This window comes from Cygnus olor, chromosome 1, assembly GCF_009769625.2.
Source record: "Cygnus olor isolate bCygOlo1 chromosome 1, bCygOlo1.pri.v2, whole genome shotgun sequence".
Lineage (NCBI taxonomy): Eukaryota > Metazoa > Chordata > Aves > Anseriformes > Anatidae > Cygnus > Cygnus olor.
The window spans coordinates 55543226-55557610 of record NC_049169.1 but is presented as its reverse complement, the minus strand read 5'-3'; the positions used below and the strand labels follow the sequence as shown (position 1 = coordinate 55557610).

Sequence of the window (14385 nt, the reverse complement as noted above, 5' to 3'; positions counted from 1 at the left end):
CTGTGGTCCCCAGATGTGTGAACTGTTGCCGAGAAGAAATAGCGCACCACGGACAAACAGCAGAGCAGCTCAGCTGAGGGACAGCCATCGCTCTGGGCTTGCGTCACTGACCTTTTCCTCTTGCCCTTCTCAGTCCTCACCTGACCCTCCCACCGCTTCCCCTGCACTTTGCGCTCAGAAATCTCTCTGCACAGCTCTTCGCAACGGTGATTAGAGCAGGCACAGGAGCTTAAAGAGGGGGAGGAAAGTAGAAAAAAAAACACTGCAGCAAACAGAGGGCTTTGCAGCGATCATCTCTGCATTTCCACAGAGTTCACGTTGCCACCCTGCAGGTCAAGACTGTGTGCTGACCCACCACACCGCTGTCCCTGCCTGGTGCAGCCTTTGCAATGAAGGCACAGCAGTTCTGCCTCTACAGCTGGCAACCTTACGGATGGGGGACGAGAAGTAAGCCTGTCCTGGGGTCAGGGGAGTGCTTCAGACTGAAGTATCATGAACAAATGGAAATTCTGGAAAAAAAAAACACAGGAATAACCTTGAAAGCTTGGTGCAACTGCAAAGTCTGCATAAGTGTTCTGAAGAGTCAAACAACACCTCCAACACAGCAGATGGAGAGAAGTGGGAGTTGGGGTGAAGCAAGGGCTTGGGAGGTGTTTTCGACTGTGTGTGGAATGGTAATCTTGTGGGTCCTTGTCTCAAAGGATGTGCTGAATTGCTGGAGGGACAGAGCTGGGTTACCTGGGAGCCCTTTCTAGTGATCTGCTCCATTCCGTTACTTCAGCGGAAGGATCAAGGACACATGGAAAACAAAATGTGTGTATGGGAGAATGCTGTGAGCCCATAAAAGCATGTGTGGGGCAAGCAGGAGAATGCAGTGAGCATCAGGCACCCCACGAAACATGCACACATTTTTCTACATATGTCCAATAACTCATTTTCTTTCTCTTTGACCTTCCATCACCATGTTAGATCATGTGTAAAGGAGGATGGAAAAGGACAGAGCAACAGAAAGTTCCCATCCTGTTCCTTCTGAGATGCTTTGCCCAAGTCTTGCACTAGGACACTGTTCTGTTAAATATTTGGTGCCTGGCCAGGACTTCAGAGCAGGGAACCAGGTCATGATGCCTGCAGGATGGGTATCAGTGGGACAGGAGACCCATTGTCCTCCCTTCTTTTGCTGCGCATTCCCTTCCCTTGTGTTCTTTGAAGCACTACAACTGTCCCCAGTGGCAACCAGTGGGGCTTGGACGCTTCTCACACCTCAGAGGTGAGCTGCAATTTGCATTGTTTTGGGCTCCCTGGTGGTTGAGGCACATTAACAGATTTGAGGTTGATGCTGATAAGCATCACTTCTTGAAGGCATGGGCGCAAGTAGGTTAGTGCGAATCAACCCCCACCTCCTGCTCACCCAGGGCTGGATTTCCAGCCTTGCAGGGCAGATGGGGAGCCCTTTGCTCCTTAAATTCTCAGACCCAAGAGCTCTCCATTCTTAGCTATTGCCAACAGACGTAGAAAAGTATGAGCTTCTGCAATAATTCCCTGGCCATTTGTGAGTTAACTAATGCAAACTCAAGAGATGGGACTGGTTTGTGGGTTGAGAAGCTGTCAGAAGCCTTTGACTGGGACCTTCTGCCTGCCACTCACCGTGGTACAACTGTGGGAGAGAGATCACAGAGGGAGAGCGGGGGAAAGCATGTCATCAAGCGAAGGAGCCGCGCTTGTACAGAAGAGGCCTGGCACCTTGCCCCCCTGTACCCACCTTCTGATAACATCTTCAGAGCGAGCCAGGCGTGCAAAGGGCAACGGTTTCCGTTGGCAGGAAGGCGAGAGATGTCCATATGGGGCTGGTATGTGCGCGTGTAGACGTGTGTGGGTGTGACAGCAGAGTGCAGCGCCGAGCTGGTCTCTGAAGCCTAGCCGGGCCCAGCAGATGCCCAATTTTACCACCATGGAAAATCCACCCACACAGCTGAGGTGCGAATGAAGCAGGTTGTCTGGGCGGTTTGGGAGGCTGGAGCAGAGGGGAAACCTGCCACATTACCGAGCCTTCTGAATGGTGCAGAAAGCCCTGACGTGGGGCAGATCCTGTGTAAGGTCGGAAGCTGAGATGAGGCTCATGGGGCTGCCTGAGACCTCCTCCATGGCTGCCCCACGGTGCTTTGGGTGCAGGCACGCACACTTGTGTCTGTGTGAGCACCCGCTGCAAAGCTGAAGGTCTCCTTCTTGTCCTCCCACCCCGGTACAAACCCTATTCCACCCTTCCAGCCTTTCATACCCCATTTCTTGCCCTGCTTCTCCTTTCCCACAGCTATCACAGGGTAAGGAACTCTCACAGGTCCTCCAGTTTCTCCTAAGCTGGCGCTGACACGCACTTCCTCTCCCGGAGATAGCACTATCTCCTGCCCTTTACCTTCTTTCCCTCCCTCCCTCCCCCTTCGTACCTGCAAGACCACAAACCCGCAGGAAACCAGTTTAAAGGGCCAACCCCTTGGCAGATACCTTCGTGAGGTTTGCATGGGCCCCCACCTCAAGTTTGATATATGGAAGACACTCTTTACCATGAGGGTGGTGAGGCACTGGAGCAGGCTGTCCAGAGAAGCCATGCATGCCTGCTCCCTGGAAGTGTTCAAGGCCAGGATGTATGAGACTTGGAGCAACCTGGTCGAACCTGATCAGGGAAGGTGTCCCGGTCCATGGCAGGGGGGCTGGAACTACATGATTTTTAGAGGTCCCTTCCAACCCAAGCAATTCTGTGAGTCCATCATTCTATTCCATACCTTGAAGGAACTTGAGAAAACACGTGATGGGGTGAATGAGGTGATTGGAGGTCTCTACGGTGAGCTGTACACATTGACTGGGCAGCAGAGCTGTCTCCAGCTCTAGGGCTCTTCCTTCAACAGCACTGCAGGGTCCACGTTGCCTGAGCTGAGCCTCATCCATGTTATCTCCCCAGCCAGACATCTATGGTGCTATGGGTGGCACTGGCTACAGACCCTGCCAGTGATGTATGCATCTTAGCCCCAAGGGATTGGGCCAAACAGACTAGGTGTGAGGTAGCACGTTCCTCTCCAAGTGGACAGGCTGAAGGACTGAATCACAGGAAACGTTTCTAGAAGGTCTGGCTACACATTTCCGCTCCTCCCTCCTTCACTCCTCAGCTTTTGTAAGAGTGACAGAGGCACCTCCAATCTACCAGCATCTCACCTCAAGGGGCCAGAAACATGCACAAATACAGCCCCGGAACTTCCTGAGGATGCATTTCTAACTGCTTCCTCAGAAGCAAATAAAAAACCTGCAGAGGGCTGGTCTCAGATATAACAGATCACCACATTTACTAAGATATATATAGCCCTAGCTCTGGGCCTGACACAGGACTAAAGAGGCCTGTAAGGATGCACATGGTTATGTTTTCCACCGCTTGCCAAATGAACCGTCTGGTACATGTCAAACCACAGGAGAAGCTATTTGAAGATGAATGAGACTCAAAATAAAAGGTCCTATATAGGCATCTGCTCCTGTTTTCTTGTCCATTCCTCCACCTCATTAGGAGTGCTCATCCGCTTAGTCCAAACCCCAAGGACCCTAAACAAAACCCCACTTACCTCTTCCACCTTCATGGAGACCTCCAATAAGCATCCTCCCTGCCCTTGGGACTCTAACCCTCCCAGATCTCCCACTCAGGCCTTGAAGTCTTCACTCCCACCAACCCTCAATGCTCACCATTTTCCCCAAGTTTATGTGTAATTGTCACTTGTCTTTGCATATCTGACTTGAACCTCAAGCTTTTGCCATCACACCCAGGTCTTCCAAAACATGTACCCAGCTTGAATTTGGAACTACCCCCTGCCCCATTGTTAGCAAGCATGAGTGTCTAGGCAACAATTTGATGTCCCCCATGTCTGCACTTCCTGGCTTTTACCTCTTGGCACAGAAAACACAACCACCACAGGGAAAACTCACTTATGCTTACTAAGTACTTGATAGAAGGATCTGCCAAAAATTTCACAATTTAAAGGACCTGATCCCCCTAAGGAGAAGTCTGGCCTTAGCCCAGCCTTCCTCGGTAGAATTAGTTAAGTACTTGAAGATCAATCCGACATTGTGCTGCCTTCCTTTTTGGTAACTTCCAAAGCATTCTTCCCTGAATTTGCTTAAAAGTTTACAAGGAGAGGGAAGAGAGGTGTCATAATTGAAAGTATCAATGTAGCAAATGTCTTTAAGGAAACAGACAAGGATTGCCGTGGATTTCCTAGGGAAGTTTCAGAGCTGAGTTAGTGGTTGTACCTGTTTGTTACAGGTTAATATCTTTTTCATTGCACTATTCAGCCATAAACAGAGCTAGAAGGAATAGGCTGGGAAGGAAAAATAGATCTAAATGCAAAACAACCAGGGAAAAAAGTTTAATACCACAGAATTTATATATATATATATATATATATATATATACACACACACAAAAGTTCTTGGAGTTTGTTTTTGTAACATAAAGCACCATTAATTCCACAGTACATTACAACTCAGCCTATTACACCTTCCAGAAAGCACCCAAGACTCCTGAAATCTGATTTAGCACCAAGGGATTGCCATCTTGTTTAGCACCAAGAAGCCTGTTAAACATACCCTTTGGTCCCCCTGCCCTCCTCTACCACATGCATTAGGCACCATCTGGATGCTCATGGGTAGACATGAGACCTGTCACTGTAAGTAAAAAACAAAAACAAACAAAAAATACAGAAAAGGAGGAAGAAAGAAGCTTGTTTCTGGAGATATTCAGTGTTATAGAGGCTTGCTTCTCTTCAGGGAGACACGGGGCACTCTAAATACACAATATCTGGGTTTGCAGCCTGTGGCTTAGGAAGAGAGAAAGGGATTCAGTCCTGAGCATCACCTCCAGCATGTTGCTTCTTCGCCACTGCCTGGAATCCTGTCTCTGAGCAGTTTCACACACTGACCTGCTAAGGGAAAGGAAGAAACTCGGTTTCCTTCCGTTCCCATGATCCCATCATCACGTGGTTCCCTGGGAAAGACCTGGCTTTGCCTCAGCGAAACCACATTTTTATACACATTGCCTCAGTGACAGCAGTGGGGAGGATCAGGGGCAGAAAGTGCCTAAAACTCATTCCAGTCTGCACAGCTTCCTTAGCAAAGCAGGGAGGGTAAGTAAGCAGGGCAAGAGAGAAAATGTCCTGCAATTCTCTCAAGTGATTTTTTAATATTTAGCCTGTGACCCTGTACCTTTGCCATCCTGGGCTGAGTGTACCTGACCGAGTCCTAATATAATAATTTGTTTTGTATCTCCTAACGGAGAGCTCTGGTAGTCACAGGTGCCATAGACAGAGACCATGGCTAACCATAAGGCCATGGAAGCATAAGTCAGAAGACTTCATTATCAGCGATGGGCAGAGGAGAAATAGTTTCTCCTGCTTGTCCTGTCCTGAGACTCAAATAATAATAATATATAAAAAAAAAGACAACTTTTGGCACTGCAATTTGTGGCAGCATCAAAACTCATGGAAGTGATTTTCCCAAAGTGCTGAGTCAGTCTCACCCGACCCCCCCCAAAAACCATCACACCCCGAGCAGGATGTGAGTGAGGCCAGAACAAATGGTAGTAGAAAATCCTACCTCTGGCATCCTTTCCAACTGCAACATATCCAACCTGACAAGTGAGGGTTTGTTTTAGCCACATGTTTTTCTTAGTTGCTCTAATGAGATTGCCAGAAAAGGGCACAGAACATGTGGCAGGGAGGCTTTTAATACTGGGACAAGGTGCTGAAGTCTCGCCTCCTTTCACGCCACTGCTTTGCCTCTAGTTCTTTTCCAACAGAGAGGCAAAGAGGTGCCAACCCGCCCAGGTTTGGAACCATGGTTTAACTGCAATTGGTCTTGCAGCGTGCAGCTCAGGCCCTGAAACAGCAGTCCCTCAACGCCAATGTGAGAGAACCACCTTCAGGAGGACTGACATAATGACATGCAGGAGCCAGGGCCATGGGAGCACCCCTGCTGCAGAAGTGAGCAGAATCAGGTTCAGTCTGCACCTGGGGAAGGGAAAACACTGTCTGGACTGGTCTTGGCTTCCCAGAGCTGGAGAACTGAGACCGAGCAGGGGTTTGGGAGGGAGTTTTGGCAGGGTTCTCTCTCTCTCTCGTTCTGTGCTTGTGATCCCCAGTGGGAACAGAGTGGTGGGCTCTCCTGCTTCAATGGCAAATGACTCTGAAGCATCTGGATGTGTCTGGCCCCTTTCTCTTCAAAGAGCTAGGGGTGACACAGCGGAGGACTGTCCCACCAGGCCACCATTTTACAGCCAGCCTACACTGGGGAAGGGCCACGGGGCCCTGAAGCTAGGGCCATAACCTGAGGGCTCTGTGACCCAAAATTGCGTCTACAGAAAGTCAATGACATACTTTGGAAGGCCAACAGACTTCTTTTTGGAAAGACAGTATCTTCTCTCACCGCTCCTACATCTTCCTTGTGCTACAGGAGACCAGCAGACCCCAGTCTACTCAACACACTACGGGTGTGAATGCTGACATTAGGGCCATGTTTCAGGCTGTAAAACTGGCATATCTAGTCAGGATAGAGAGAAGCCAGGATGCACCTGGGCAGTGGGAACTTTTTAGCCCTTTCTATGGGAGCCTTTCGTGTAGGAAGTCCCAAGGAGGGACACGTTCCCAGAGGCAACATCTTAGCTTTAACTCTAGGACCCTAAATGCCAGCCACATCCCACTGGCAGATTTAGAACAAGCCATTAACTTAAGCTGGGGTCATAAGGTGAGGGGTGAGAGATGGTAGTGTCCCACTGTAAATGCACAGATACAGGCCTGGCTGCGAGAGAGTGTGAGGTGGGAGACAGTGTGGCAAGTTTCACACTCAATGCCTGAGACTTGACAGGCTCATTTCCAAGTGATTTGCAGTGGTTGCGGGCGGTAAAGAGAGAGAGAGGAAGAAGAAGAAGGCCAGAGAGGCCTTGGGAAGGAAGAGAGGCAATTAGTCAAGGCTGGGCTTGACCAGGTACCCGTTGAAGGTGATGTACACATCGACATCATCACTGTAAATGGCATTCTCCCGCTCCCGCTTGTAGAGCCTCACCCAGACCTCATCATTTTCCTGAAGCTCCAGCATGAGGCTCTGGCTCTGCATGATGCTGCGGTCACTGGGTTGGGCGTACAAGATGACTGCCTCTTCTTCATTGTGCATGATGTGCATGTAGGTCTCCTTGAAGTTCCAGGTGTGGACATTGAGGCTGAAATAGTACAGGCCACCTACAGAGCAGTAGAACTTGCCATTGAACATGTCAAAGTGGCTGTAGAGGTTGACGAAGACAGTGTCGAAGATCAAGACCTGGAAGCCCTCGCTGCTGTGCAGGGCTTTCTTGCGACCAACGGAGAACGCAGCGTACTGGTGCTTGCAGGAGTCCCCTGCTGTGCCCATCTGTCCTTTGCTGCCTTTCTGGCCCTGGGCACCTCTCTCTCCTCGTGGCCCTTCTTTGCCCCATTTCCCTGGCATCCCAGGCTCTCCCCGGTCTCCTTTCTCTCCTACAAGAGGAAGCAGAGAACACAACCCCTGTGTGATACCAGAGGGAGAGGTGGAAGTGGCAGTGAGAAAAACCAATGAGGAAACAGGACTGCTCGAGGATGGGGCAATGCTGGAAGAAGGAATGTTCCTGAGGGTCACCATATCATTGTGCTTTATGGAAAAGGAGCCAGCAGAGCTATGGGTGTGACTGGGGTCTCTTTCCTTACTAACCACCTGATATGGCCTTGCTGGAGGTATTAGGATCTGTCCCTAGGAGACTCCAGCCCAAGATGGAGCACAGCAGTGCAAAGTGCTGCTGGGGCTCTTGACCTCTTCTTCATCCTCCATGCTCTTTTACCCACACCACAGTCCCTGCCCCTCCTACACACATCTCCCGGGACCCAGTTATCCGTGTAGTGCGAACACTGTTCTTGCTGCAGGCTGGAGAAAGGGATGAAATTCTGATGCCTGTCAGAGAGTATGACTACAGAGGGGCAAGAAGTGGGGCTGGAAGGAAAAGATCCAAGGTGAACTTGGTGGGTGGTGCAGTAAAGTTTAGAGGACTGATACTGTGAGGATAATAGCAATATCTGGGCATCCTGTGTAATTAAAACTGCAGTACTACCCTGGGGTTCATGCATGGCCTGTGACAAGCTTGTGCAGGCATTAATACATTGAGAGAACAGCACCAGGACTTACTTTGTGTGTAGAGGGAAGACACAGGTCAGCTTCCACCAAAAGTGCCAGCATTCCAAATTTGTGCCTTGTTCCCTTCCTCCTGTCCCTCCCCTGTGTGGTTTTGCAAAATTGCTGGTGCACAGATTTCCCTGCAACACCCCACTCTAGTCCAGACCTATATCTGCCCCTGGACACACTTGTGAGCTTTGATGGGCTGCAGCTATTTCCAGGCTGGGCAGGGGAGGGAGGACATCTGCCCAGCCAGTCCAGGGGAACCGCAGAGCAACAATGAGTGGAGCAGGATCCAGCTGGGAACAGGCTTTTGCCCACAGCAAAGGCTCGAAGGGGAGCCCTGGAGGGAGGAGCTGATCTAAAACAGGGAGCCTTTTCCCCCTAGCCAAGCCAGCCACAGCAGGGTGGAACAAGCTGGCCCCACGCATGCCTTGGCACCCCAGGGACCAAGATGGGCACTTACCCTTCAGTATGGTGATGTTGATATAGGGACGCACCTCTGGCATTGGGTAGGGCAGGTGGCGGTGGCTGGGAGGGTGAGGTGAGGCATCCGTGGAAGAGTCCAGCGGGTCACAGCAGCGCCTGCAAGCACCAGGGGCAGGTTCTGTGAGGCTGGGTTCATCAGTGGGTGCCCCAAGGACAACAAGAGGGAGGAGAAGGAAGGCCAGGGGTGTGCGCAGGTAAATTATGTCCATGGTGACCTGGGAAGATATGAGGAAGGGCTGGAGTGAGGCATAAGAAAGGGAGAACACGAGGGATGGAGCAGATATCACCAAGAAAGTGATACTGGTGGCTGGAGCCAGTGGAGGGACAAACTGGTATTGTCTCTTGGAGGGTGTTACATGCTTGATGTCCCTGGAGGTTCAAGGCTGCAATCTGAGTAGCAACCACATGGCCCAAGAGGATGCCCCACGCCCTTCAACCCAGACCGATGGAGAGTGGAAGAAGGCTTCACCCTCAAAGCCTGTCTCGAGGCAAACCACTGGAGCCACTCAAAGACTCTGCCGCCAGGCAGGGATAGAGGAAGGAGACATGGCAAACCACAGATCTCCTTCAGCAAAAGCTCTAGTAAGGTGCTGAATCTGTGGGGAAGGCTGTAAAGAAGTTCTCCAGACCTCCAGCTGCCAGGTATCAGCCATTCAGAGGTGTTATAACCCAATGCCCCAGCTGGAGCCAGACCCACATGTCCCTGCAGAGAGACCCCTTCACCGGTGGGCTGGGAACTTATCTCCAGCCCCATCCCTTCCCCACCACCAAATCCCATCCCTCTGTGTTCCTAGGGCCCTCCACCAAGCTCCCCTTTCTATCACAGGAGGAGAGCCGAAGCCCAGTGCCTTGCCCAAAGGGCTGGCTGACTCCTCAGAGCCGCAGGCCTTTGCAGCAGGTCCAGAGAGGAGCTGCTCCCCTGGAGAGGGGGAAGGAAGCAAAGAGCAGAGCAGGCAACCCGCAGAGAAGTGTGTGTGCAAAAGACAGACATGCAAACATGCTCAGAAACCCCCTCTCCCAGCCTCTGCCCGCCTTGCCTCAGCCTGCACCCCAGCACAGCTCAACCTGGAGGCTGAGGGCTCCCCTCTGCGCTCCCCAGCCCCTGCTCGCTGCCTTCTCTCCACACGCAGCGCTGGCCCCCGGGCCCATGGCTCCAGGAGCCGGCTTGGCAGCGGCTCTGCTCAGCACTGGCAGGGTGCACAGCCCGGGCTTGGACCTGCTCCCTCCCCTCTCCTCTCCCTCCCTTCTCCTCCCTGGCTTTGGGCGCCCTCCATTGCAAACCAGCTTAGGTTTCAGTGCTTCTTAACTCTTTGCTAGGTGGTTTCTTTTCACTTTTTATTCTCTCTGCCTTTTTCCTTCCAAAGAGCCTAGCCTGATCTGTGAATTGCAGGCAGAATGGGTTGCACCCTCTGGAAAGGGTGGGAAGGCAGCAGGGCACTGTGTCATCCTGAGCATCTTGTGGTGGGATGGTGCAGGATTCCCCCCTCTGCCGGTCCCCTGGGTTAGCCCCTTGCCCCATGAACCAGCCCTTCACCTGGCTGCCCATTCTCTCTCCCACTGATTGTCCCCAGACTTCCCCTTCTTCTTCCATTCTCTCCTGTACTGTTTCTTTCTGGGTGTCACCGCAGCCTCTCACTCCATCCACTCTATTTCCAGCAGGCCCATCTGCCAAATGGGAGAGGCACTGGCTTTTTCCCTCTCTGGTCACCCTCCTTCCCCGGGCAGAGCCCCAAGCCTTGCGCTCGGGCGCGTGTCAAACACCGGTCATGTCCCGGGCAAAGAAGTTCACACGGGAGGGGTGTGCTGGCCCAAAGCTCAGCACCTCTGCTGCCAGCAAAAGCTGAGGCTCTGCAGAAAAGCCTGGTGACGGTCTTTGCCCCGAGCCTGGTGCTGAGCTGATCCTCTTGTGCCCTTGGGGTGAGCACCACGTGGCTGCACTGCGAGCTGGGGTGAGGGCCATTTTGGGGGGGCGGAAGGAGATTTTAGCGGTTCTGTGGCAAAACTGGATTTGGGAACCTATACCCCGTGCAGGTGCACATGTGCATCCTTGGAAGGCAGAAGGGAGGGTGAGCAACAGTTCTTTCTGCGGGGGTCAAAAGTGCCAAGTCACCACTGCACAGTTTCCAAGGGAAGCTGGAGAAGACTTCTAGGCTTCTGAGTGGAGAAGGGTTTTGTGCATGCCTACGCGTGCTTGGATTTTTATTTATTTATTTTATTATGTTTTTGTTTTTCCTTCTCCCAGTTGTTCGGTTTGGGAATGGGAGGCCCTGCTTCCCAGAGAGTGGCTGGTGCTTGGCAGGACCCCAGCACCACTGGAGAAGCAAGCGGAAAAGTCTGGGAAAATATGTGCTGCAAGCCAGGGGGAAGGGAGGGAGGGGGCTGGGAGGGCTGGAGATATTCTCGGGCTGCCTGTCAGCCTGTAGCTCAATGAACACGGAGCCAACATGCCTCCAGCCGCGGCCAGAGGGGGCCTGAGAAGCTCACTGCTGTGCTCGCGAGCTCCCAGCACCGAGCCTCCCACCTCTGCCTGTGCACCGGTTTCCCCTTCTGGAGAATGAGAGGGGGAAGAGGGGAAGGGGCAGAGCGATGCTGCTTGCTGATGGAGCCTCGCCAGCTTACAGAAGCAGTTCACTGTGTGATGAGTTGTATTTTCTGCCCACTGCTGCTGGGGATTTCCGCAGCTGACAGTACTATTGCTGCTAGCCTATACATTTTCTGGGGTGCAAGAAAACTTGGAGGCTCTGACACTGAAGGCAAACTTCCTCTCTGTTCATCAAAGCTTGCAGTGCCTCATTCTCCCAGGTCTTATTTCCAAGCATGACATTACCTCTTCTTGCAGCTGTCTGCCTTGTATCTGACCTCCTCCACATTTTTAGGGGAACAGGCAGCGCGAAAGCGGTTGCCTTCATTTCCCTCCTACCTCTCCATCCACACACATGAGGTGCTGCTCACAACCAAGCAAATATTCTCCATGAAGGACCTCACTGGCTGGGCTCTTGCCTTTTTCTCATCTGTCTGGAAGAGCAGCAGTGGATGGTGAGCAGGACCTTGTACCCCATGTCTTGTCCAAGCTGAACAGGGACACTCAGGGAGCCAGCAAAGACTTGCTCTGGTGGCATTGCCCTGCTGGGCAGCAACTTGTGCCAGTAAAAACACCTTTGCCAGAGAAATATTGCCCTGCTCCCTGAAGGGAAGGGGCTGTGCCAGCAGTGTTTTGCCAGTGCAGCCACTTTCACAGGAGGTCTTGGCTCTCATGGCTGCGTGCTCATATGATGGGTTTCGAGAGCTCTATCCACTGTCTCCGTGCCAGCCACACTTCTCAGCGTAACCCAAGCCTGAAGGCACCCTGTGTGCTCAACCAGCCTCTCTCTCCCTTGTTGCACACTGCCTTGGAGGCAGCCCAAGGAAGCTCTGGCCAGATTGGACAACAGCAATCCCTGCTCAAAAGCAGCTGCTTCCTCCTCCTGCGTTTCCTTCCTTCTCCTGAAGCCCTCCCCTCAAAGGAGAGTGTAGGAGATAAAGCCTGGATCTCCCCCAGCGACTCCGTGCATCCTATTAACCCTGTCTGCCACAGATACAGAAGGAAGGAAACCCCTTGGTGTCTCCCCCCCCTCCACACTCCCTGTGTGCAGCTCAGCTCCTCCCGCACACGTGGACCCCCTGCCCTGCTACCCATGCAGGAATCCACCACAAACCCACCCCTGCGGCTCTTCCATCGGCAAAACCCAAGCTTTCCCTCCGCAGCAAAGGCACCTTCTGTGTCCATCCACACCATGAGGCAGAGGAGCAGCCCCTTCCCTTCCCCTTCCTGGCTGCTTCTCCTGGACCAGGGCACCTTTCCCGTTCCCCAGCCCTCTCCCCCCACTCTCCCAGAGCAGCGCAAGCAGGAAGGGGAAGCAGAGGAGCTCTTACCTCCGCACCCCTCCGGAGGGGTCCCGTGCTGGGTTTTGTGTTATCCTCAGCTGCTCCTGGTTAGCAGCGCGGGGAGGGAGGGAGGGAGGGAGGGAGGAAGGGAAGGAGGGAGGGAGGGCTGGCGGGGCCCAGCTGACTCCAGCCAGATGCTCGCCAAGTGCTCTTATGTAATTACCGTCCTTTCCATCCTGCCTCGGAGGCCTTGGTGAGTGCCTCCCCCCTGCGCTGCCCCGTGTCAGGCTTGGCTCGAGCTCCCTGCCTCCTTCCACCCGCCCCGCGCTTTGCTCAGCGCAACAGCTGATTCCTTCTGGAAGCAAAGTTCACGCTCCTGGCTGCTGCCTTCGCCACCCTCGGGGAGGGAGGTCGCACGTGCCTCAAGGAGCCGGGGCTGGGGACTCTCCTCCTCTTCATCACTGCCCGGCCCTGGCCTCACTCTTGGTCTCGCTCTTCCTCAGCGCCTGCAGATGGGGAGGAGGACGCGTGGGGTACGGAAAGGTGGCAGTGACTTTCCATGCTTTGGGGTGCCCCAAGTCACCCTGTGACAGCAGCAGTCCCTCTGACACATCCCAGCTCTGTTTTCGGGATGGCTGGTCGTCCCAGGCCAGATTGCAGAGAGGGGTGGGAAGACAAATCTTTTCCAGCCCTCGGACTTGTGCAGCAGCCAGTCCCTGCTACCCAGGAGCACCAACGCTGCGTGAAACTGCTGGCGGGGGGACAGCTGAGGATGTGCAGGCTTGTTGCAAGTCAGCTGCGTGGCTACATTTCCCTCATAGCTGCTGCCCGAGCGGGGCCTGGATCAGCGAGGAATGACACGTTCCTTGGCTTTACGCAGCCTGCTGCAGCGTTTGAGGGCACTTCTGCCAGCAGTGATTTCTTCTGTGGCCTGCTCTGTCAGCGTGGCAGCCTGGCTTTTCTCACACGGAACAAAGCCTGGCAAAGCTGATACTTTTTTTTTTTTTTGAGTTCTTACTTTTTTTTTTCTTTCCTTTTTTTTTTTTTTTTTTCCTTTTTTACTGTGCATTGCTTAAACGCCACGTGGAGCAGCTGGAAGAGCCATTCACCTGTACTCACAGCTAGAGCAAAACTCTTGCTGGAGCTGGCAGTCTCCAGCACTGAGCATGAACGATGGATGCATGTGCTCGTCTCTCACCTCCTGCTGCCCCCACAGCTCATCTCAGTACCACGCCTGCCAAGCACATCTGAACGGGATATCTGGGACCTGCTGGCACCCTGCATCAGCTGGAGATGTGCTGCAGCTCAAGGTGCATCATCCAGGCTGCCTTCTCCCCACAGGTGGCTTCTCCGACTCGAGTCTCCCATCCTCTGACCCCACCTGCATGCTGCATGTGAGTCCACTGAGAAAAGAAGCTGCCAGTTTCCACCCTGTCAGCTTTCTGGCACGGGACTACAAGCGCTAACCTTACTGCAGGCAATGAGACTTCACAGCCATGTGAGCATCTAGACCCTATACCTTGGCTTGGTGGGAGATACCAGGGGATGCTACAGTCTGTTTGAACCAGTTCTTAAAAATAATCTTCATCCAAGTCTGCTCCCTTCTTCTTCTGTGACCCTTCTTTAGAGTCCCTCTTGCTTCATCAATGGCTCCTCTTTTCCCCATCCACTCTGATCTAGACCCAGGAGCTTCTACTCTTGTATTGAACCATCCTACACACGCCCCTAGCCCTCTCCTGGGGACAGCGGGCAGCTATTAACAGTAGCTCACTACTGGGGGCATCTCATATCTCACAAGCAGTGCTTTGAAAGGTGAACGGTGGTTAGGTC

General features: G+C 52.9%; 1 protein-coding gene across 3 annotated transcripts; it reads right to left on the bottom strand.

Annotated features, from left to right (window-relative positions):
• Window positions 1-4376: 4376 nt before the first annotated feature.
• On the bottom strand, window positions 4377-12737 carry C1QTNF6 (C1q and TNF related 6). 3 transcript variants are annotated; one of them, XM_040544854.1, is made up of 3 exons: window positions 12604-12737; window positions 8669-8906; window positions 4377-7535 (listed from the first exon to the last, which is right to left on the bottom strand). In XM_040544854.1, the coding sequence occupies exons 2-3, from the start codon at window positions 8898-8900 to the stop codon at window positions 6988-6990; spliced, it is 780 nt and encodes a 259-aa protein (XP_040400788.1). In that variant the 5' UTR covers window positions 8901-8906; window positions 12604-12737; the 3' UTR covers window positions 4377-6987. The 3 variants fall into 3 exon arrangements, with proteins under 3 accessions (XP_040400788.1, XP_040400791.1, XP_040400789.1); XM_040544857.1 differs by lacking the exon at window positions 12604-12737 and adding an exon at window positions 12391-12478; XM_040544855.1 differs by lacking the exon at window positions 12604-12737 and adding an exon at window positions 9756-9877.
• Between the last annotated feature and the right edge of the window lie 1648 nt (window positions 12738-14385).

Excerpts from the sequence above, each read along its gene's own strand:
- C1QTNF6 (XM_040544854.1), bottom strand. The coding sequence starts at position 8,900 with ATGGACATAATTTACCTGCGCACACCCCTGGCCTTCCTTCTCCTCCCT. Across the intron at positions 7,536-8,668 it reads CAACATCACCATACTGAAGG|GAGAGAAAGGAGACCGGGGA; the intron begins GTAAGTGCCCAT and ends TTCCTCTTGTAG.